The 25,222-nt window shown below is 44.3% G+C and overlaps 1 protein-coding gene across 5 annotated transcripts in view; it reads left to right on the forward strand.

Annotated features, from left to right (window-relative positions):
* Positions 1–25,222, forward strand: part of Nhsl1 (NHS like 1) — a 223,494-nt gene that overhangs the window by 177,747 nt on the left and 20,525 nt on the right. For all 5 annotated transcript variants that reach the window (XM_050159448.1, XM_050159450.1, XM_050159449.1 and 2 more), the window contains exons 3-4: positions 6,637–6,761; positions 21,651–21,843. In XM_050159448.1, coding sequence (XP_050015405.1) covers positions 6,637–6,761; positions 21,651–21,843 — 318 coding nt within the window. The remainder of the gene's footprint in view (positions 1–6,636; positions 6,762–21,650; positions 21,844–25,222) is intronic.

Genomic DNA, 25,222 nt, shown 5'->3' on the forward strand with positions numbered 1-25,222 from the left:
ATGAGAGAACCTATCAACAGAATCACAGACTCTGGCTAACTTTCCTCCACCCTTTAGAGCCCCTCCTCATTTGACACTTGGGCCAGAGTTGCCATCTCTCGGATTGGCTGGACTTTCTTCACCTAATACTAAGCAGATCTTACTCTTGTCAGCTGGGACACCAGGAACAGACCCTCACTTTTAGAAACTTCCCAAGACATAGGCAAGACTGTTAAAGCCATGCGATTTTGCTTTGTCCTTTTGTATTTGATGTTGCTTTGGATGCTAAGGATCTATGAAGTGATGCTTAGGGAGAAATTGGTCTCTGGGCTGAATATACTTGCATCGCAGGATAGCTCCAACTTGAGTACTTGGAACGCAGCAATGTGTTGGATGTCATTGTCGAGTGTGCCTGTATAATTGCATACCAACTCTTACTTAAAGCTGAGGAGAAGAAGAATCATTAGCTCCACAGTAAACAGAAAGGGTATGTTCATCTGAATTCTTAGCATTTAAAATTTCTGTCATTATCTAGAAAACAAATACCTATGGACAAGATTTATATAAGTTGGCTAAATGAGTGAGTCGCTTGGAAATTGCTGGCGCATCTATAGACTCTTAATTATCTTCAAGTTTGTTGATGCTCGAAGACAATTTAAATAAATTGAAGTAAACTGCTTTAAAGGACTTTTTTTGGAAAATCCAAATGTGTTTTTGGCAAATTCGTTATCTGTAAGTGGCATATGGATTCAGTTAGATTCCTTCTCTTTTACAGTCTCGTCAAACCCAACAAATTAATGAAGTGAGAGGTCAATTTAAAAATGCATTTTGTGGTGATTTTTTTTGAATACTTACAAGGCGTGATATGTAAGTGCAGTCAGTTTTTCCTTCGTGCTTCGCTAAAAGCACAAAACTAAATTATCTTAGCTATATCATACCTGGCCCAGCGCTGGGCTGGAATTGATTTTTTTTTCTAGACATAAATGCCTGTAGCCTACGCATTCTCAGTTCTCCTGGCCCGAGATGAAGATGTGCTGGCCCTAGGCCGTGCCATCCTAAATCTGATGGAAAGTAAGTGTGATAGAACCCTGGACTATGAGAGAATTTGCATCTGGATTTCCTAAGATAGGAGACGGATAAAATGCACACCCACCCTGCTTTAAGTCACACACGGTTATTTTAAACACGAATCAAGTAATGAGAGCAAAGGGCTTTCTGGTTTTTAAAAATGCCAGGTGTTATTGGCCTTAAAACCCAGCCATCTGAAAACAATGAGCGTTTTAGCTGCTGGCTTCCGGTAGGGCATCTCCACTGAAGCGGCGTGTGACGGCCATCGTCCTTGCAATTAACTCTGCAGCTGGGGTTCGCCCAAAGTTTTATGACCTTGAGTTCTAGTAAGAGGGTTATGAAAGATTTAATACTGTTAAAGAGAAACCATACTCGGATGTTAAATGTGGCATGTCTAGAACCCTGTGCCGCTGTGGAATCTAGGCTGGTGCTTTTGACCCGAGCCTCTCCCAACTCCCCACGGAAGGCGTCCATCCTCATATAAACTGTCCCTGCTCCACTGGCCTGGGAAGGGTAAGTTAGAAAACGTCCTGGGTCCTTTTGGCCTTTTGGTTGCAAGTTCTTCTTTCATCATCCCTTTGTCTCTCTCACATGGTTTAGGAAGTGTGTGCGTGTGTGTGTGTCTGTGTCACACACAGACAAAAGGCATACGTTGAACCTTTGTACCATGTGGGGGCACAGTAGGATCTAAGAAGGCATGAGCTATGGCTTCTTCCTTTGAATCCCCTAAAGCCTAGAAGGGAAGGGAGATGGAAGTGAATATTAATGGAAGATGGAGGTTATTGCAGTGGCTCGGGAGTAGAAGGCAACTGTCCCAGGAGATAAGTCCCGAAGGTAGAGTCACCACTGTGATTCTGACAAATTCACCATAGCATGGGGTGGGGGGGGGCTGGAGTCATGAGACACAGTTCTGTACAACTGAGGACTTGAGAACAACCTCAGAAGGGCAGATGACATTTTGTTCTTCACTCTGAAGGCTGGGAAGCCCAAGATCGGATAAGGTGCTCTTGCCATTCTAAGTGATACAAGGGCAGAGAAAGGATACCCATCCCTGCTGCCTTATTCCTTTCCGGGATAATGGCACTTGTCTGTGAGAGTGGAGCCTTCATAACCAAAGCATCCATGCATCTCTTAAAGTTCCCATTTCTGGAACCATCAGGGCAGCCGTTAAATCCCAGCATGCGTTTGGTGGGAGCATTTAAGCCATAGTAGAGGTTCAGGGAGAAGTGAGGATGATGTAATCTCCCATCCTAAACCATGCAGTTATGCATGTTTTTACTCCCAGGAGAGAAAAAGGAGCTCTGAGGCCGCAGCGCCTGGGTTCCATTGGTGGTCCCACCATGCACGGTGCAACAAATTACATATTTGTCTCTAAGTTTTCCTGTGTACAATGTGACTATTCTAGTTTGCATCTTTTAGGGTCATGCAGAGTAATTGACTTTATGTGTAGTGAGAGATCTTAGGGCAGTGACACAGGAAGCTTTTAAAGTGGGTGTAACTAACACACGGCAGTTACTGTTAAGACTATTGTGAGTTTTCACACCAACCCTTTCCTTTCTGAAGAATCACTTTTCTTGGGACAGAAAAGCAGATGTTACATTAGCAGGGTTACACAGCCATTGCATAGCCAGGTGGGTGCCTGTCCTGCCCAGTTCTTGTGATGTGTCTTTCCATGTGATGCACTGAGGTTATTGTCAAGAATCTACCCCTCGACACAGATTTCTAGAAAAGTCTTCGATCATTTCCTCCTTGTCTTGGCATCCCCCGGCTTATCCTTTTCTAATACTTGAAGGCTGTTGTGACAACTTATCGTAAAACCAGGTGGCTTAAAACAAAGGAAATGTTTTATCGCATAGGTCTAGGGACGGAGAGTTCAAAATTAAATTGGTGGCAAAGGCTTTCTCCTTCCATCCTCTCTGGGAAATCTTCTTTGCCCCTTCCAGTTTCTGGTGGCCCCAGCCAGCTCCAAACTCTGCCTCTAGCTTCACCTGGCTGTGTCTTCAGAGGACCCTCTTTTCTCTTCACCTCTTCCTATAAGGACATCAGTCATATTTCACTAGGGCCCACCTTATTATAACCTGGTTCTACCAGGAAGGACTTCATTTCCAAGTAAGAACATGTGACTGAAGTAAGAACAGGCTGAAGACTTCTCTATATTTTTTGAGAGAATACAGTTCAATGTATAAATCATATTTTTAGACCAGAGAACCTTCATTTTTTTCTTCTTTGCTTTGATAAGTATTCGTATATTTTGTGGGTACTGACACTCTTATAGAATAAACCACTCTTAATCATGAATCTTTGTGTCATATAAAATTGATTAGATGAATAATCATTTTTATGATTTCGGGAGTTACATTGGTTTGAATGATTTAGCCCTATTTTGGACTGAAAGGTGTTAGAAAGGTTCCAGCCATCGACGGAGAGAGGACTCCCCTAGAAGTGTCTTGCATTCTTAGGAAAAGAAGTGCTCCCAGCTTCGTGGTGTTTTGGTGAAGGTGTAGCTAAAATTGGTAAAATAAAATAAAATAAAAATAATAAAAATAAATAAATAAATCACAAAATCTTAATTTTACCACTAGCAAGCCAATCTAGCTATGCAGTTACCTGCCGACTTTCAGTAATGAATCAGCGTAGGTGTGATTTACAGGCGAAGTCTAACAGCAGTGGGTATTGGGAAGAATTGTTTTGCACACACTCCTGATAGTGGGCTCTGTGTAAGTTCTTGTACCTCAGGGTCTAACACAGTGCCTGAGCAGACAGAAGACTGGAAAGTCTTTGTTAAATTATTGTCCATTAATGGAACTCTAATGTTGCGGTTCAACAGATTGGAATCTGCGTCCCTACGAGACCCAGGGGCTGCCCCTAGCTCTCACATAGTGTTAAGTCTGTCTGGATTCTAGACAGTTACTTGATGGCTCTAACGGTCTTCGTAATAATCAATCCCCCTTTACAGAAACAGAAAGGTTGACTTTCGTTGAAGTTGCGGATTGCTTTTCAGAAGTTTCTCTACCTCGTTTTAGAACTGAAATAACACGCTGAGAGACGAGGTAACAAAACTCTGGAAACGACCGTCAGTGCCATTATTCCTCTATTCGGTAGACTCTTCTGAGCTGTTCCGGAACATTATCATTTCCCTAACTTCCTTGAACTTAGGACTACTTGTCCAGCTTTTTTTACTCAACAACATTGGAGTTGGTAGAGTGCAGTTGTTTCTTAGTGTTTCCCATGATTCTTAGTGTTTGGGAAGTTGTTCTGAAGTACTTGGGCTTTTAAGATTTAACATGTGTCAATCATTTTAGCCGAGTTTAGTATTCTTAGGCATTTCTCCCAAGATAAGAACAAATGTCACTCTTAGAATTGGGCCAGCCCACGAGTCCCTACTTCCAAGGGAAAGAAATCTTATATTTCAAATACAGTCTCACATGTTATCGATACAGAAACAAAATTTAAAGTATATTCATTTGTTTGGTTGGTGTTGTTTATTTTGAGGCATGGTCTGTCTTGGTTAGCCCAGGCTGGCCTTGAACTTTTGTTCTTCTGGCTTCCACCTCCCGAATGCCGGGATTACTGGTGTGGGCCACCGTACCCGTTCATGCTCTGCACCTGCTTACCTAGTGTGGCCAGAAACGATGATGGCGAGCAAGAGTTTCGTTTAAAGGCTTTGGTGTCTGTCTTTATTTTCCTTTCCTTGTCGGGTATTTGAAAATCCTGTGTTGCAGAGGCGTGTAGCTGTAGATGGTCATAATTTGTGGTGGCTTGTCTTACAAGATTTGCCCGCCCTTAGAAGACCCAGTGGTACAGAGATGGTTAGGATGGTCCATTTCTAGGCCCACGGCAAAGTGAATCTAGCAGCGTATTTCATGCCGAACCCACCGGGTTGTGCTAAGGTATAGGATGTAAAACTGTTGAATTGGGTGTTACCGTTTTTAGCCCTCCCTTAAGAGAGGTATTTAAAGAAAACCAAATCAAATATTCAAGAATCCCAGAAATCTCCAGAGAATTTAAAAGATACCCTTCGTGTTTCCTATAGCCTCACCTCAGTAGACTAAGGCTCTAAACTGTTTGTATTTATCTCAGAGTATAACTGTTGGGGAGCTGGGAAAATATTTCTCCGCCTAAAGGGTTAGATTGCATGAGTGAATTTTCATCTCTACACTCGTGATAAATAAATATATAAATAAATCTAATTTTAAAAACAGTGTGGCTGCTGGAAGCTCCAGGCACTTGAAGACTGTGCTTTACAAAGTGTTATGAACACCTGCCAGCTCTTAAGTGGCTGAAGCTGTTCCTTAGCTGTCTCATGGCGTTCGTCTTCCAGTTACCTTGACATTTTCAGAAAGCTTAGTGACTGTTGTCAGGGACTTTTCTTTTCTTTTTTTTTTTTTTTTCCTTTTTAAGTCTGATATATAGTTCTGAATTAGAAACTTCCTCCATCCATTCCCCTTGCAAGAAAGAAGAAAGAGGACGTTTATTTTCTGTTCGTAAACAACAAAAACCTCATGATTTTACCTCTTCCTGAAGTGAGTGTCCTTCTCTAGTGAAGGTCTGTGTAGGTTCGGTGTTAACACAGGAACTGTGGAGAGGCCTTAGTTTGGTTTTGGGCTTTTAGGTGTTTGGTTTTTAAAATCTCTGTAAAGAGAAAACCTTTAGAAAAGCACTTTTTTTTTCTGCCTTTGAAGTTGAAGGGAACTACACTCCACTCCTCTTGCCTGACAAATGCCCCTTTAATGGGTCTGGCTAATACCTGGGAAAGTTCCTGGTGCCTTGAGAAGCCATCGGTGCCGTCCCCACACGCTAGCCCAGATAATGAGAATTCTTGCCTTGGTGTCCCTTAGCCTGTGACCCCAGCCTGTGACCCCAGCCTGTGACCCCAGCCTCTTGCCCATCAAGACACATGAACCTGTTAATCTCCTTGCTGCTGCCTGGCATTCCTCTGTGAGCTGGCAGATATCTGGGGCTAGCACATCACTTGCAACGAAATCCCACACAGCAAATTTGATATCAAAATTAAATTGCAGGCCGAGTGATACAGCACCTGCTTAGCATCTTCAGGGCTGTGAGTCTCATTTCCGGGACCCTGCGCTCTCCTCCCTCTGCCCCGCCCCGTCTCTCTGGAAAGCGATAGCATCACAGTCGTTAGATGATGTCTCATGTCACCCCAGCTAAGTCCTGGAAATGAGCGTGGCTTGGCCGTCGCCTGTGTTTTGGGTTTGGAAAAGCTGTTATAATATAATCAGTAGTCTGTGGCAAATACAGTACAGTAGCGAAGGCCCTGGGGTGACATTCTGATTCACTCCTTCCTTGCCTAGCATACTGACCGTGTGTTTTAATTATGCTAACCTTCAATTTCCCGGGAACAGTGTTGCTGACAGGTGTTTACTGCGTAGGGTCGTGGTGCGCTCTGAAGACCCGCTTATAGTGCATTGACGCGCCATTTAGTGCCTTAATAATCCTTAATTGTTGATAGCATTAGTTTGAAATTCTATTTTGCTTAGGAAAATATCACTGGAAAAGTTAAGTAACGTGGACTTCCAGAAATTCTGGCTTCTAATGGCTTCTTGCCCTTGTTGCCCGTTCTTTCTGCAGAATGTGACAAGCTGAGGCGGGATGGATGCCGAAGTTCTCAGTACTATTCTCAGGGACCCACCTTTGCAGCCAGCTCCAGCCCGTGCGATGATTATCATGATGAGGACGTGGAAACAGAGCGGAAGGTGAGGCTAGCGTCTGCACAGGCACCTGCAGCATAGGCCCCTGCAGCATGGGCAGCTGCAGCGCGGGCCCTGCAGCACGGCACGGGTGTCTGCACGGGCCCCTGCTGCAGGGCCATCTGCACGGGCCCCTGCAGCACGGGTGTCTGCATTGCACCCTGCAGCACGGGCATCTGCAGCACAGGCAGCTGCAGCACGGGCCCCTGCAGCACGGACCTCTGCATTGCACCGTGCAGCAGAGGAAAGCTAAACGACCCAGAACAAACTCTTCCTTCTAGTTGAGTGTTGTCATAAGTTAATTTCTTGGTTTTGACGAAAGCACCCTGACTCATGTATGATCTCGTGCAGATGGGAAATGGGTGAAGAGCCCCCCAGGAGCTCTCAATACTCTGCTTGCAGTTTATCCTCAAGCGTAAAATTGTCCTACTTTTTACACAAAAGAGAGGCAAGGCCATGATCCAAGAGATGCACAAAAGCAATGTTCACTCAGTACATTTGTACATGTTGAATATCTGTTGGCTAGCAGAAGATGTCTTGCAAAAATGTTTTGTTTTTCTTACGACCCGGAACTCAGCCACCTCTCAGAGAGCTCTGCGCTAGCCCGATATCTGAGCGGGGGAGGTCTGTATAGGTCTGTAGAGATCACCATTTGAGGGATTCAGGACATAGCACACAGTTCTGGTGAGAGTCCTCTTGACTGTCATATCACGCTGGATGTAGTGACTGGAATAAGGTACCAGAGAACAGATCACATCTCATAACAGGATGCAAGAGAGTGGCTGGGTGGGTCCAACAAAAACTACCTTAGTTCTCCTCCAGAGCACACCCTGAATGACCTGTCAACTTGCCAATAGTCTGACTGTTTGACAGTCTTGCCCCTGGAACCGTCCTCATAGGACTAAGCATGCAAACTTGTGCCATAGAGGCATAAACCATATATTCAAACCCATAGCAAACATAGAAAAACCCTGTTTTGAAAGTGGTATATTGGGGCTGGGCGGTGGTGGCGCATGCCTTTAATCCCAGCACTCAGGAGGCAGAGACAGGCGGATCTCTGTGAGTTTGAGGCCAGCCTGGTGTACAAGAGCTAGTTCCAGGACAGAAACCAAAAAAAGCTACGGAGAAACCCTGTCTCGAAAAAAAAAAAAAAAAAACAGTGGTATTGGTATGTTGGAATAGGCTGGGTGGGGAAGTAATGCCTCTACTTAGTTTTGTTACAGTGGCCAGTTCACTTGGTGACTCTGTGTACCTCTGGGTTCCTTTTCCTCATGCTGCCTCTTGTTGCACACACAAGCGACATCAGAGAGTATGCTCCCTCGGTTCTAAATACATATGAGATATATGTATATATATTTATGTGTGTGTGTGTATGTGTGTATGTGTGGTGGAGATTTTTATTTTCAGTGTCTCACTTTCATTGTAGTATGTGATGTGGACAGACAGTAAGGGGATTGGGTTTGGCTTAGAAAGCACTTTTTGAAGATTTATTTTGATTGTTTTACTTTATGGGCACGCGTGAAGTGAGAGTGTATGTCAGTGCACAGCATGCTGTTGCCTCGGAGGCCAGAAGAGGGCGTCAGATCTCATTGCCTTCTTTCCCACCTGGATAGTGGTGTGTGTGTGTGTGTGTGTGTGTGTGTGTGTGTGTGTGTGTGGTGTGTGTGTTTCCTGAAGGGTATGTTGACATGTTAGGCTAGTCTTTTTGCTAAGGCATACAAATGGTTGCCTACTATTATATAATGGGACAAACAGGCATTTCAAAGTCGATCTGTTCTTGAATATCAAAAACTCTTATTCTTCTTTATTGGCACAAGTAGGGAAAGTGAAAAGCAGAGGTGAAGTGTACAGTGAGATTTGTGTATATCCAGGGAGACCTCAGCCTTCCACTGATCCCCACAGCAGGAAAAGCCAATGGTGGGCCCAGAAATAGCGCCTAGGAATGAGCCAGAAATGGTGTCCGGGAGTGGCTCGGTTGTATAAGCTGTGAGTGTCCAAGCGTAAGGGGTCCCTGGCAGCAGCTTGGTTTATCTTGGCAACTCTTCAAGATTCTAATAGAATGGAGACCTGATTTCTAAATTCTTACTGGCTGCTTACTCACCCTGACAACACAGGGGGATTTGCTTGCACTGTCTCCCCTGGAACAGGAACCGGAAAGTGCAACCACAGACAGAGCTCTTGAAGCCTACATGTTCTTTCTTTTCTTTCCTTTTTAAAAAAATTAATAATTATTTGTTGTTGCATGTGCTGGTGTGTGCTGGTGTGTGTGCATGTGTATGGTGGTGTGTGCTGGTGTGTGTGCATGTGTATGGTGGTGTGTGATGGTGTGTGGTGGTGTGTGATGGTGTGTGATGGTGCGTGTGCTGGTGTGTGCTGGTGTGTGTGCATGTGTATGCTGGTGTGTATGTGAGAGGGTGTGTGCGTGTAGATGCACACACGTAAAGGTCAGAGACAAATTTTGGGGAGTCCTCCTCTTCTACCGTAAGTTCCCCCTTCGGTCATTATGCTTGCACAGTAAGCTCCCTACCTGCTGAACTTCCTCGCGTTCTTTCTTAGCAAACGGATCAGAGGCTCCCTGACGTGTGTGGTAGAAGAGCTGTTCTCTAAGAACTTCAGGCGCTCCCTCTGGGTCACAGACGTGGACAGTGTCTATACCACAGCCTTCCTATATTTGAGCTCTCAGGAAAGCACAGGGCCATCGTAAAATCTTGCTTCTTAGCTCCCATAAAGTTTAGTTACTTTTGTAATTAAAAAAATCCAGGTTAATGCTTGTTCATTGGCTGAAATCCTTGGAATACGCCGTTACTGACGTTTAAAAGGAACTTTTTGTCTTTCTGTATATACATCAAGTGTTACCAAGTTTTGGTTGTTTTGCTTTGGTTGTTGGGTCTGAAATTTATCTTAGTTTGTTAAGCAGTTCGCTTCAGATCTGAGGAAATAGCTTAGAGGCAGAATACTTGCCAGTCATGACCAACGTCTCCCCCACAAGGGAGATCATAATAAATGTTTCAGAATAAAATAAATATCAAGTTGTTTTGTTTTATAAAATGTGTTAGTGTTAGCTAGATACATATGAATTCAATCACAATAAACCATGCCATCTCAGTTCCCTTTCTTGTTTCTGTGACAGCAGTACCCAGCGAAAGAAACTCAAGGGAGAAAGGTTCTGCCCGCCATTGTAGGGAGGTGGGTGACAAGAACTTGAAGCAGCTGGAATACCTTCGTGCTCGTGCTCAGCTTGCCTTCTTCACTCTCTTACAATCCCCTGTCCAGGGAATGGCGCCACCCATAGTGGGCATGTCTTTCCGTTAGGAAAATCCCTCATAGACAAGCTCACAGGCCAGCCTCGTCTAGACACCCCTCATCGAGACTCCATTCCTGGGTCCTTCTAGATTGTCTAGATTTAGTTAACAACTCAAACTAACCATGCCGCCAACATATTCAACCTCCTTTTCCTTCTTCCCATGTTTTAAAAATTATTTTCTTTTAGGTTAGGGTAATGAGTAATGGGTTTCATCTTGTTATCATACACAGCTGTCATTATACCGTATTCCCGTTTGTTCAACCTCTATCTCCTCACCTGGTGTCCCTTCCCATCTGCTGTTTGGTTCTCTTTCTTCCCTCCGTTAGTCCACTCTTTAGCTTTCTTATTATCCTGCTTCCTCCCTTTTTTGCTTCCCTTCCTTCTTCCTTCTCTCCTTAAACCCTTGCCTTTGGGCTAAGTCTTTCCATGTTGTATTAACTCTGGTAATTTCTAGATTCTGTACAGCACAAAAATACTTATTTGGGGCCAATGAGATGGTTCAGCCAGTGAAGGTGCCTGCCACCATGCTTGATGACCTGAGCTCAACCCTCAGAACCTAAGTAGAGAACAGCATCCCACAAGTTCTTCTCTGGCTTATACACACACACACACACACACACACACACACACACGCACATACACACACACACGCACGCACACACTTTTGAACATAACTAACTTTTTTTCAACCACTCATTTGCACCTCAGTATTGTATACCCAGTCTGGTGCTCTTAGAGCACCCAGGTATTTGACATTTTAGTAATATTTGGAAGAGAAAGTCTTCTGACCTGAGCTGTTGCATCAGGGAAGAGATAACTGTGGAATTAGATCCAGGAAGTGTTGAAGAAGCGGAGAGTCACAGTTCCCTTATTATTAGGTGAGCAATTTCAGGATTCATCTCTGCTGCACTGTTTCTGTAGCTCTTTCTCCAGCCACGCAAGGCTTTCGTGTCCCTACTGAGAAGGTTGAACGTGGAATAAGACTGATTTTTATTGAATAGACAGTTCATTCACTTATAGCAAATATTTTATGAGGCAGCTCAATACGCCAAGCATTGTTCCACATTCTAAAGCTCCTTCCTCTATTGAAGGAATAACAGCAGTGAACATCTGGCATAATATAGTAAGTACCAGTGGTTATGAGATCATGAGGATAAAGAAAGCAACGTCTAGGATCCTTCTAGAGCATCAAGACTGCCATATTAGATGGCGGCATCCACCAGGATACAGTGAATTTGTCATTAAAGCAGAGCTTGGGGTGAAGTGTAAGAACTCCCACCCCCATTATCCCGGGAAGACCCCTCTAAGGAGGAGAGACAGTAAGTGTGGAGACTTAGCGTGGTTCCTGTGGGAACAGCTGGAGAGAAGGGCAGGAGGGTATCAGGCAAGGGGGAGAGAAGTGATGAGGACCGTGGGAGAGGCAGCCAGTGACCTCAGACTGATTGATTCTGGGCGAGATGAGAAGTCACTGGATGAGTGGAGCAGGGAAGTAATGTGCTCTGGGTTGCTAATTAATGTCGTTTATGAAGATGAGCTCGCAGGGAGTTGATGACTGATGCGAAGAGACCAGACAGTAGGCGACTGCTGTAATCCAGGGAATAAAACACGCGTGGGGACAGGGGCAGAGGTGGCAATGGTAGAGGCTCAGTGTGTCTTGTGGACATCGCTGAAGTTAAAGCAATTGAGGATGAATCTGTACTTTTTCTTCATCTTGAACCTTCGAGATGCTCATTAAGAATTTATCATTATTTTTTGTTATGATAGGAGTCTAGCCCATTGGCCCCACCCTTTCCGCGCCTGCGCTCCTCTGACCCTGGTTTCTACCATGTGGCCCATCATCATAGCCTCATCTCTGTGTGTTCTTTCAGCTGTGCTGGTGTTTCTTCTTCTGTCACGTGACCGGTGAAGTCTCACCCCTGGTTTGACCCAGGCTTCTTCCTGCTTTCCAGCCTAATTATCTCAACAGGACTAGAGAGAAGCACCAGGGCACCTTTGTCCCACTGCTAGCGGATGACCCTAAGCCAACTCTAGCATGCTAACTCATCCGCTTCTGCTGCTGCTCTCTCAAGTTGTACGTCATGCCTCCTCATGTCTCCAAACCCTGGACTCCCATGGCTGGTGCAGCCTCTGGAAAACTAAGGCAATCAGAAAGCGGCTTTCCCCCCAAACCACATGACTGCCCCGCTTGCACCTGTCCTATATACACTCACCTGTCCTGCCACCACAATGGATAAACGGTTGCTAGCCCTTTTCTCTCCCATTGTATCCCAAGTGCCCCGTTTTTGGCATGCAATAGGCACTCGGTGTCTTCGTAATGGAATGAATAAGGCCAACCTCTAGAGAACGTTAGATGTGCAATTTGCCCCACCCTCAATTGGCTTGATGGCATCTTTCTTGCTTGCACCATAACCATCATTAGATGAACACCCTGGACTTTCTTTCATCTTGAAGGAAATTTCCTTTAATCTTTCATCTCCCTCCAATTCCACCAGGCTTTCCGTTCCTCTTTATTTCTCCAAAGAACTGTCTAGACTTGCTGTCTCGACTGCGTGTCTTCAGAGTTTCCCTTGAAGCCCTCCAAACCGCCACCCTTAGCTCACCACTCAAACTACCCTCGTGGCCAGTAGGCACTTCCGGGGTTCCACACCAGTGCCTCTTAGAATGCGTCTTCTCCTGTCAGCAGCGTTTGACATCGTTTGTGAATCTTCTTGGAGTATTTACTAAGCTTCCAGAAGACCACATTCCTTCCTGGTTCCCCTGTCCCTCATTTGTATGACTCCTTAGTCATGGCTTCTCCTTTAGGCTCACATATCTGCTTCTATTCCTCTGTAACAGATTCATGCCTTGGGTGATCTCAGTGAATCCCCTTAGTTCTAAATCTCATGTCTGGAAGTTTTCTAAAATTCAATTTTTTTTTTTAAAAGGCAGAATCTCACACTGTAACAAGGTTGACCTGGCACTTATAATGTAGCTTGGCCCTACTGCTTCAGTCTCTGAATACTGCTATTACAGATGTGGGCTCTCTTGCCCAGCTTTAAATATCAATTTCTTGCCTGAACATAAACATTTATCTGTGGACTGTCCATCTTCCCTTACCATAGATTTAGCCAAGTCCAAGCATGTGGTTCTCAGAACCCTCTTAAGAACACACCAAAAGAAACTCAGTCACGATAGCTTTTTCCATTTCGGTGAACCCGCACCATCCCACCAGGATTCTCAGTGAGAAACATCAGGTACATCTGACTATTGTGTCCATCACTGCCAGAAAACTCAGTGGGATTACTAATTCTTAAACTGCCTTTAAAAACATCTCAAAATTTTTAAAACCGAGCGGTGGTAGTGCACGCCTTTAATCTTAGCACTTGGGTGGTAGAGGCAGGCAGCTCTGTGTGAGTTCAAGGCCAGCCTGGTTCCAGGACAGGCTCCAAAGCTACAGAGAAACCCTGTCTCAAAAAATCAAAACAAATAAGCAAGTAAATAAAACCCCTCAAATGTGGGCATCTTGCACAGCGTAGGTCTGCATGTGGTCCATGAGCACATGAGCAGGTATAAGACAGGTGAGAGGTGAGCTGGTGAGAACCACTCAGGTTTGAGTTGGTGTGGACTGCTCAGGTTTGAACTGGTCAGTTCTCAGTGTACTGAGTTGGCTCGCAGTAGGAACAGAAAAAATGGGGAGAGAGTCAAGGAGTTTGACTTGTTGTATGGCTGGTCGGAAATCATTCACATTTGATTTTATAATTTACATGATATATCACATCTGACCCCAGAAAAGAGGGAATGTTTTTACAGGTCTTATGGAAAGTGGGCAGGGTGGGCTCCATGGCTTGAAATTGTTCCCAGTCAAAAGGAAAAGCTCAGTTCTTTTTTTTAAGATTTATTTATTTTTATTCCATGTGTGGGAGTGTTTTATATGTATGTTTGTGCATCGTGTGTGTGTGTGTGTGTGTGTGTTTATGTGAGTGCAGTGTCTAGGGAAGCCAGAAGGGGGTGCTGAATCCTCTAGAACTTGAGTTTCCACCAGCTGTGAGCTGCCAGTGGGTTTTGGCAACTAAACCCATGTCCTCTGCAAGAGCAGTAAGGACTCTTAATGGCTGAGCCTTCTCTCCAGCTCCATGTTCAGTTCTTTGTAACAGATTAGTTTAACACAAAGCCAACTCTTACCAGAGACTGTAGGAAGCAGATTGACTGGCCAGTCCGGCTGATGAAGGTCAACTTTATCAATCATAAATCTTTAGGAAACACGACCAGGAGCTCATTAAAAGACAAGTACTCCACAGTTAACTGCGGTTTATGTTAATGACGATGTATGGATTTAGATAAAGTATGGCAATTGACTATTAATACTGAATATATTAATAAATCTTGGGATAAAAATCATGTAATTAAAAATAGTAGATACAGACAAGATATTTAATGCAATTTAACAACCATTCCCAATAAAACCCCAAAATGGAGTGAGGGTCAGAGAGATGGTTGAAGAGGGTAAATTGCCTCCCGTGCCAACCTGATGACCTGAATTCTATCCTCCAAACCCAAGATAAAAGGAGGGAGAGAACCCAATCCTAGATGGTTTTCTCTGGCCTCGCCGTGCATGCTGTGGTGTGTATGCAGGTCCCATCAGAATGCGACTTAAGAGAAGGATGCTCACTGCCATGGTCACTCCTTAACCCTGAAGGGGATGAACCGTCCAGCACAGTTAGAAAAGCCGAACTCCAGCAGGCATTGTCTCTGCGTGGTTGAGCGCTTTCTAGGCACTCTGAGATCCTGAGTGCAGTCCTCAGCACTGCTAAACAAACATACAAACAAACGACATATCCCATATCAGAAACAAGCACACAATTTGGAACGTTTGAGGTTATATTACTACTCTTGGCACATTTTAAGTGTGTGTACTTGTTAAATTTAGAAAAAAATGAAAATCTAAACTAGTATAAATAATGCAGTGCAATGATTTAGGAAGCTATCAAGTTAATATGCAGAAATCAGTAGCTTCCCTATTTATAGTCAGGGTAAGAGGAGCCAAAGGTAACTTTAGTCGGGAGTGTATGCTGTCTGTACAAGTAAGCTGTAGAATAGTATGAAAGCGCAGAAATAGGAGGTGAGGAGATGTTCTCAGAGCAGAGAGCTCAGTGCACAAATGCTGTCATTTCTTCCAGAGTTGATTTGCTAAGTTAACTCTATAGAGAAGTAGATTTGCTCAGTTCTGTCTTGGGGCTATTGGAAAAGGACCATGGGGAAGCTGGGCCCAGGCCTTGGTAGCTGGGGCGACTGGAAAACAGAAGAGCAACAGGAAGGGAAGCTGCCTGTGAAGATTTGTAAGCGGTCGGGAATCTTGCAGTGTGGGCCCTGCATGTAGGGACCAGCAATACTTGATACCAAAACCAGAATATAGTTAGAAACGGACTAGGTCTTCACTGGGTGTCGTAGGTCATCCAGCTGATGCTTCACATCAGATTGAGTCCTGTGAACAAAGATGGAGCTCTATGTCCTATCTCTGTCCTCCCATGTTAAGTCCTGTGAACAAAGATGGAGCTCTGTGTCCTATCTCTGTTCTCCCATGTTAAGTCCTGTGAACAAAGATGGAGCTCTGTGTCCTATCTCTGTTCTCCCATGTTAATGCCAAGGCTGCAATTCAGTTCTGACAATGTTTTAAAAAACAAAACAAAACACTTCATTCTCAAAGGGTGCTAACAACTTTAGAAAGTGCAGAAGAAGCCACCCTTAAGGGCAAATTCTCCCGGGGAAAACCCTGTTGTGTTTCCTAGGGAGGTTGGGGGCAGCCTGGTGAGGAAGGGCTGAAGAACACAGGAAGTGCAGGAGCTAACACATGCTTAGGCTGCACAGGAGCTAATGCAAAGCATCTGATTTGCATCCAGCAAGGATTGCATTTCTCGAAGTGCTTGGGGTAGGGGCTCTGACCTAAAGTGTAAGTTGTTGATAGAGCAGAGGGTGATAGCCAGACCCTTAGAAAAGAGACCCCGGGGGTGGGTATTCTGCTTATTTACTGGGGCTAATTGTCCTAAAATAATTGTCCTAATTATTTCCCATGCAAGAACTCTTGCCGGGTGCAAGGCTCTACAGTCTGTTTAAGGGATGAAGAAAGGTAATTTGCTAATGAGAGCCACACGGCTTTGATATTAAAAGCAGTAATGCGGCGTGGCAAGGAGAAAGTTGAAATGATTTCCAAGTGTCTGTGCTGCCCGTATCTAAACAGCGGACAAACACGCGGGAGCGAAAAGTGCCCTCAGAAGAGGGTATTCAGACATTCCAGAAAATGCCCTTGTGTCTCAGCTGTGAAATCGCAGAGGTCCCCGCTCTTTGTTCTTGTGTTGACTCTTCCCTTCAGCGTTCAGTCCATGTGAGGTTTGCAGGGCGATCCGTTGCAGGAGCCAAAATGCTTCCTGCAGGTAGATAGGCGGGCTCTCCAGGTGCCATTGTGGGGGGCTGCATTGGACGGTGTGTTCGTGGATTCTGGGACCGTGCACAGAGGCTCCATTGTCTGAGGGAAAGGGCACCAGGTGCCAGTTACTCAATCTCTTGCATAAAATTCATCCCCAGAGTGATGAGTTGGATTGGAATTTTGGCAATCAATCGTTGGCCCTGGTGGTAGTAACAGAAACTGAAATTGTCTTTTCTAGTTCCTGTTATTTTTTGAACCGGCACCCTGGGGGTGTTTTAGGTTTTGTTAAAGGAAACACTTGAAGCAAAGGAAGACTTTGAAGACAGCGGCAGGGGCCTTGCTCATTGCTGTAACCGGAGGCTCATTTGGACCTGATGCAGAGAGCACAGGTTCGAGACAGCTTCCCCACCTGTTCAAGCCGGTTCCTTTGCTTCCTTACGTGTGCTTTGGTTTCTTTAACTGTAAAGAGATGAAGCCACATGTGGCTCGCAGGGGACAGCCCTGGTTTGCAGCTGCTTGCCTGTGTAATTATTAATAGCTCGGCTCTGCTCTCAGAGGCATTGGAGTTTTGATGTAGATGGTATCTCACTGTGCTCTATCCCGCCCCCACCCCCACCCCAAAGAGTGTTATAAGGGTGAGCGGAGGGATGTCCGGAAAGCCCTGTGTGTAGTGCCCGGAACGACATACTGTGTGCTCACGTAATGATGATTGCTTTTATTAAACTGTCCAAGCCAGACATCAAAGAACATGGCACAATAGACAATGTCTGCTTTATGAAAATTTGGCCACCCTCCCAATCATCTTGTCTCTTGTTCTGCCCACATGGAGTTTTCTGCCTGAAGCAATGGATTCGAGTGCTTTTGGCAGCTACAAAAAAAAAAAAGATCTGATTATCCTGACTTAACAGGTCATCCCCATCCGTAGGTACAGCGCCTCCCAGCAGTCCTGCAGTTTCTAACTTTGTAATCATAACAGCACAGCTTAAAACTTCTCCAGAATTTGTCCCCTCATTGTCTCCCATTTTCCTTAAGAATCCTACAAAATGGGTGTTTTGATGCTTGTGACTGTCATTTTAACGGTTTGGAATCTGAGACTCAGAAACAGGGAACACTTCCACGTAATCACACAACTAGAAGGCGTCAGGGAGAGCATGAGTCCAGGGCTTCTCGGACTCAAATTCTTTTTATTGTACGGTGTTACTTATTAAAAGGGTGGCATGGCCAACCTGCCCCCTCCCCCAATTTCTTCACTTCTGTTATGCCACTTTTTGGCATCTCTCTCTCTCTCCATCTTTGGTTTGTCTGGCATTCCTAGTTAAGGATTCCGGAGGGTTTGGAGAGAGGAACACCTTGCGTGACCTATACTGCTGGAAAGGGAGGGATAGGATGGGTGATGAGCAGAAACAGGAAGAGGAGACAGTTACTGGGCTGGTGTAGGAGCCAGGGTGTTAGGAGATGTTGTTTGTCACCCTCCAGTCGCTATAACAAGTACTAAGTAACCTTTTGTAAGAAGGAAAAGGTTATTAGTGTCTTGTAGACTGGAGGTTTCTGCCCACAAATGGTTGATCTTGTTTGTGAGGCCTGTCAATAGTCAGCATTTCATGACAGAAATGAAGAATCAAGCAAAACCATCTATGGGTAGCCAGAGGACACTACATCAGCAGAAGGAGGAGCCAGAGTTCCCGTCTCCCCTTTGAGAGCATTTTCACCATGAACCAAAATCCTCTCACTTGGCCCCGCCTCCTAACAGTCCCAACATCGTTAGGTAGGATGAAGCTGGGAAGCGGCCTCTGACACATGGGGTGTAACACATGGGGTGGGTAACCATCCAGACCACGTCTTTCTTAATGGAACCCATAGGAAAGACTGTCACCGAGACTCAGCGGGGGTTTCCTGGTCCCTGCAATGTTTATAAACAGATTGGGTCTGGGAGTTGAATCTTTCTGATAGTCATCCACCCTGGCCTTCTCTTGGTTGGATGGTGGTACCGAGGAACAGCCACATTGCCTAGGAAATCTGCTCACCAGAGAAGAGAGGGCCTTGGGAGCTTGGTAAAATAGATTTGCTTTGTGAGTGAGTTGTCACACTGTAGCCAGCCCTGGGGATGATCCTGCCATGGCAACCAAAACTGCAGGGAAGTCCTGCCTCTCTGTGAAAGCGGTCCACTCTGACATCATCCGGAAAAGTGGGTTAGTAGGCCTGTGGAGTCTCCTCCGGGTGCTGAGGAAACAAGAGTGGTGCTTGTCGCTGGTCCTTGGTGATGTCACCTGGGAAAGGAACTCATATGGTGTCCACCAGTCCAGGCCTCCATAGCGTTTTTGCCAGGAGTTGCTTTCTACCTTCCAAATTTATGCTGCCTCTTCTGCTGGAGTAGACTTCTGACTCACTCGATCGAGATTCCACCTCAGACATGTGACTGTTTTACAAACTGCCATGATGTTCTCAAATGAAATCAGTTTTAATATGCATTTATGTGTGTCTGCACCTTGCAGATAGAGAAAAATGTTAAAAGTCCGAGTTAACAAGAGTGTTGAAACTTTAAAAAGTCTAGAACCGATGGGTTACACCAGTGGGCTTGGCTTCTGATGCCTCAGAAGTTTATTTGATCAACTTGATGGTCTGTTTATTTTATTTTTGTATAAGTGTGAGCAAGCACATGCCATGTGGCATGTGGAGGTCAAGGGACAACTTGAAAGACTTGTTCTCCCCTCTCATGTGAGTTCCTGGGATTGAACTTGGCAGTGGGAAGTACCAGTACCCACTAAGTCATCTTGCTGGGAATTTTGTAAGACCTGTGTGTGATCTGATCATCATACTTGTGTTTAGGTTAGTGCTATAGTTTGTTGTCAGTGACACACGCTCAGCTTATACAGAGAGTCTATTTGTCTAGTTACAAATATTACTTCACATTTTTAAAAATTAAAAACAAACTACATGGCCTTTTTGTGTTTTGCAAATTAGCAATGGTAAATATAGATATTGAGATATTTAATTAACACACACGCATTTTTCGAGATTGGGGTTCTCTGTGTAGCCCTGGCTTTCTGTGTCTGCCATGCCATCGTATTTAGGAGTCATGACACATGCACATTTATTAAGACCTAAGAGTCCCTCCCGGTGCAGAAGATGGGCAGTGCGGCCCTTCCCAGCAAAGGAAAGTTCAGCGTTTCAGAGAGGCTGGGACTTTGTACCATTCAGCCTTGTCTCTAGACCGTTTTTCAGATTTGTGTCCCTCAAACAGTAGAGGGGACGGGTATTTTTCAGGCAGTCTTTTTTCATAGCACTAAACGGTGGTTGTAACTGGAGGTTTCTCTTCCTCCCGCCATTTTGCAAATAACCACTCTGAGGCTTAATATTAATTACAAACTGTTTGGCCTATTAGCTCAGGCTTATATAAACTAGCTCTTACAACTTAAATTAACCCATTTCTATTGTTCTATGTTTTACCATGAGGCTTGTGACTTGTTACCTCACATCTTGCTTCCCCAGTGACTGCTGTTGTCTCCCTGACTCTGCCTTCTTTCTTCCTGTCTCTCTGTTTGGATTTCCCACCTAGCTGTATCCTGGTCTGCTATAGGCCAAAGCAATTTCTTTATTAACCAATGATAATAAAACATATTCACTGCATGCATAGGAACATCCCACGTCAATTGATGGCAGTGGCCTTGTGTCTGAGGTGACATGATGATCTAATTATTCTTTATTAATAAAAACTTGGGAGTCAGACATTGGGGTAAGAACATAATGATCAGAGAAGGGGTAGAGAAGCAATCAGTGATCTCCTCTCTCTTCTGTTCCTCCATCCAAAAGGCTGCCTTCCTAAGCCCCGCCTTCCTAAGCCCCGCCTTCCTAAGCCCCGCCTTCTTCCTGCTTCTGTCTCTCCATCTGTCCTCAGTCCTCTAAAACCTCTATGTTTAATTTCGGTCAGCTAGTGGCTCGCTCCGCCTTCTGATTCAAAGCAAGCTTTATTGTCAGAATACAGTCAAAATATCACACAACGGTGACAGACTGATGTCTTTCTGTATTTCTATTTCTTCCATGTGTTCCTTACATCCTACAAGGCGTCCAGATATGCCATTTAAAGCTAGATAAATATTTACAAATGCAAACAAGTCATGAGTGAGGGAGAGAGGAGTGGGGGGGGGAGAGAGAGAGAGAGAGAGAGAGAGAGAGAGAGAGAGATTACTTACCAATACTAAATAACAGTTACCTTTGCTCCGGGGCCTTAGCCAAGAGAGGTTAAAATGACCTGGGAGCTGCTTGCACAGGTATCTACTTTGGAAAGGTTCATGACCCTATCTTCTTCAACACCTAATTTGTATAGTGACGTTTCAGTTTAAATTCTATAAACTTGATTAGTCCTTTCACATTTATTGTATATCTTAAATGGCTATTTCCTCACAGCAAGCCGGAATTTTGTTGTTGTTTTGTTTTGTTTTGTTTTAAGCATGGTGCATTTATTTTGAGTTCTTGGGCCATCCTCATTACAGAACTGGCTGCCCGGGAGCTCTGGTGAAGTATTGTTTAAAATGCTTGCCAACACAACTTTCTTGCTTACACGTCTTCAGGTATTGCACGGAAGGGCACTGAAGAAGGCCTCTTCAGGGAGAATGCTAATCTGTATCAGAGAGAACGCAGCTAAAATGTTGTCCTTGAGTTCCGAATAAGGCCCAGAGGGCAGCCTTAGTCAGCCTCTTAGAACGTAACAATTTCACACTGATTTTTTAAAGCCCATATAGATAGCTTCATAAGCACCAAATAGTTGAACAATGGCTCCATCCTTTTGTGTGTGAAGCATTCCTGGAGGTCAGAGCCTAAAGGAAATAGGATTGAAGCTAGAAATTGCTTTGAGCAAAACTGAATTTTAACACAGATAGAAAGTGGTGGCCTTAGCAATGACATTTTTCCGGGCTTCTGATGTTAGACAAAATCTATAGGGTTTTAACCATGGCAGCGTTAAGCAGAACTGGAAGGCTGTAAAGGTTCTGTAGGTCAGCAAAACTTCTGCTATGCTTGTATTCTCCAGACGAAGGACACAGCGAATCATGTGTGGAAGGCCACGCGGAGATTATTGCTCTGCTCTTAGAAGGGGAACCGTATAGGGACTTGCTCTAAGTTAGTATCATTTTTTAAATAACTACTTGTAGCTGTTCCTGCTAATTACATACATTGTTTCTCTCTCCCACCGCAGTGTTCTGTCTCTTCATCTGAAGAAGAAGGGTTTATCAGCATCAGACGACCTCGGACGCCAACCTCAGCTGACTTCTCCGACCTTCACACTCAGACAAACTGGACCAAGTCCCTGCCGCTGCCAACACCAGAAGAGAAGACGCGGCAGCAAGCCCAGACAGTCCAGGCTGATGTGGTTCCTATTAACATAACTGGTATGTTTGCAGGGTGGACAGAGTTAGGGTGTCCTTGGGAGAGTGCCTTTGGCTTTGTTAGCTCTACGCTGTCAGCATTTTCTTTATGCACCCAAGTGAAGAGCTGTGGGGTGGCCTCTTACTCTTTATGTGATGAAGAAAACACTAGAACTGCATATGTGTGTATGTAAAACACACGTGTTCTTTGTTAAATAAGGGAGAACTCGATGGTTCAGCCGTTCACGGGGAGATAGCTTTTGAACTGCACTGTTCTTAACTAAGATTTTGGTTCTATGAGAATATCCTGTCTTTGTGGTCCTTAGAACAAAGTATACAAAGTATACAAAAACTGTATACTATCATAAGAAATATTTCTAGAAATGAGAAGGAAATGTTTCATCCTATTTATACTGATTTTTTCTTACCTTTTGTTTCTTCAAATGGAAAAGAAGGAATGTTTGAGATAAAGGCATCGATTAAATTAGTAACCAAAGCATATCTTTAAAAAAAAAATCTCAGTAGAATGATAAGAGAGTTTGCCTCAGTTTCTAAAAGCTGAGTCTCAATCCTCAAATAAAGATTTATTTGTGCCAAGGGAATGATTTTAAGAATTGGCACATTGGCCATACTGTGGCTACTAATTGTTGAGTTGAATCATTGACTCTTTAGATGATTAAGGCAACAAGTAATAGAACACAGAGGGCTCCAAGCTGAGCGTTCACAAAGAGCCCGGATTTGCCGTCTTTATTCTGCCGGTGTCTTCCAAGAGAACTGGTGAGCAGTGTGAGTGAAGGGGCACAAAATACAAAATGGTAAAGTGTGGAAGGACGCTTAAAAAAAATCCCACACTAGCTCAGAATTGAGAAACAGATGGTTATTTATTTAGGGGTAAACCCACAAATCAGAATCCTTTGCTGGAACGGAGAACAAAAACTGAATCCATCAACCAGAGAGAGAACCGACATAGGCTCTACATGGGCTTATATATATATATAGTGGGCGGGTAACCACTGGCTGTAAGACTTCCTACAGCAGTAAAGAGTTCATAGTAGCTGGACCAGGCCCCGAGTTTAGTCCTCAGTGTGCGTGTGTGTGTATGTGCACACGCATGAACTCACAGTGGCATCAACTATGATGTTGTATTACATAGGAATAAGTGATTAGTGTCATTTACACAGAATCCACACGAAACCTTCTCTCTATGTCCTTAAAACTGGCTGACTGAGAGGAAGAAGTTGTCATTGACTATTAGGATGAAAGCCTACAGCATCCTTCTATCTTTTGAGGCTATTGCTGTTGGAAGGCTTGTTACCATGGTACCAGTAAACTTGCAAGGCATAATAACATTTAGATAAGATGTCATTTTTAAAAAAAAAAAAAAAAAAACAGAGTATATTTAGAAAGTAAGTGTAGAATTTTCATGGAGATTTAATAAATACATGAATTACTTCCAATTCCATGTACATATTTTACATTTTTACAAACTTACGCCTTAAAGAAACAGCATGACATTTTAACCCATTTTCTCCATAAACAGCATTGCTGATGTCTGTGAGCATGCCTCCCTTCCACCTAGCTCACGTCGATAAAACATGACTGTTCTAAGTAGCTATGCTGGAGAACAGTGTGGCGCTTACTCCTGACGTCATTAGGCATCCGCATGCTTATATTTTTCACAAGAACACGGGTCATTTGATGGATGGAAAGCAGAAGAATTGTGACTATGTGATTGAAAGCATCAAAATAATACTCTAAGCTAGGCCTATTATGTCATGAAGCATGACAGCCCTCTAAGGAGTGTGAAAGCTTCTGCCTTCCAGTGAGGAGCAGGAAGCTAGAGGAAGGAGGGGTTTAGCCCGGAAGCGGTGTTTGCAGTGAAATGCGTCCTCGCAGATGGCTCGCCCCGGGTGTTTCTCTGGGCGTTCTTACCTGTCTGGCTGCTAAATAGACAGGAAGTACACAGATGATCTAAAAGGAGGCTTTCGAATGCCACCCACCCTAGGTGAATGAAGGCTGATAATGAACTGGACAGCCTGAGACCTGTAAAACGCAATCTGTTTTTAATCGTGTGGCTGGCATTTTCACAGAGCGCCAGCATCAATTTAACAGCTGTATACGTATTGATCTGTTGTCTGCGTCTGTGTGTTCACATAGACACACGTGTTTCTGAAGGATGCATTTCTCTAGTCTGGTCCAAAGAAGCACTAGGTTTAAAGCTTTCACTCCGGGTGGTTGGGCTGGCACAGGTTCTTCAGCCTCCTACACTTTATTTATTTCTAAGATTCCAGATTTCTTTAGATAAAAATGCCACTGCTTGTAGGCAATGGCCACGTGCTTGTGAATTTTGGTGATATTGATGCGCTCACTTGGTTTTTCAGTACGGCTTTGGAAGAACAAATGCTGCTACGTATATGACGCCTAGCAGGGTTAGAGATACAGAGCAGTGAACCACTGCCTGCAAGGGAATTTAATCCCTTTAGTTACAGTCTTTCAGAGGCTTGGTATGTTCTAAAGGTTAAGAGGGGAAATGTTTTAAATAAAAAGAACATGTGACCATGTGCGCCATCGTCAGCCACACGGATCAAGTCTTTCACCTAAACGATTAGTGTACAAGTCCACACGCTCTGAAAGCATTTGTTAACTGTTTAGCTCCGATGCTGGGCTGAGGCTGTGTGTCAGTGATGGGGAACAATTCGATTTAACAGATAATTATCTCTTAACGACATGGTACTGTTGAGGATGCCAGGGTCCACAAGACACAGCCTCTACTTAAGGAAATGTTTGGCCCCAGTCTGTGGCAGAGCCCTTTCTAGGTCAGAGTGTGAAGCAGTGAGAATGTTGTAGATAGATTTTTATCCTCAGTGCTTCTCAGTCTTCTTAGTGACTGGGTGATGGTTGTATTTTTATATTTCTACCACACCCACAAGGCCAGAAAACTGGGGACTAGGCGCAACTTTCTGAGACTGTTTTGCCCACGTTGGATGCCTCCCTAGAGGGAATATCTTTTCTTTGGTTTCAGGAAACTAATAAAGCACGGAATGACTTCCCCTTTGCAGCGCTGGTGAAGCTGTTGTGTCTGTGTGGTCTGTTTATCCCCGAATGGTACCTACTGACGCTTCATGCTCTGCTCTGAATTGCTCCTGCTTTTCTCTGTGCAGAGCAAAGTTGCAAAGATTTGCAAGCTTGCACGTATTTATTATTATTTATGGTGCGTGTTTAAAATCTACCTCGTTTTAATGAGGCCAGGCTCACACTTCATTCCTATGAAGTAGAAGTTTCATTGTCTGCCGTGTGTCCACTTTAAAGACACGACAATATTATTAAACAAGAGTGACCAGTTCACACTTCTCTCATGCACAGGATGGTGCTAGAAGTATGGGATTTCTGTGAATGTGTGTAT

Source organism: Alexandromys fortis, unplaced genomic scaffold, assembly GCF_014885135.2.
Source record: "Alexandromys fortis isolate MF-2015 unplaced genomic scaffold, M_Fortis_MF-2015_v1.1 scaffold_107, whole genome shotgun sequence".
Taxonomy (NCBI): domain Eukaryota; kingdom Metazoa; phylum Chordata; class Mammalia; order Rodentia; family Cricetidae; genus Alexandromys; species Alexandromys fortis.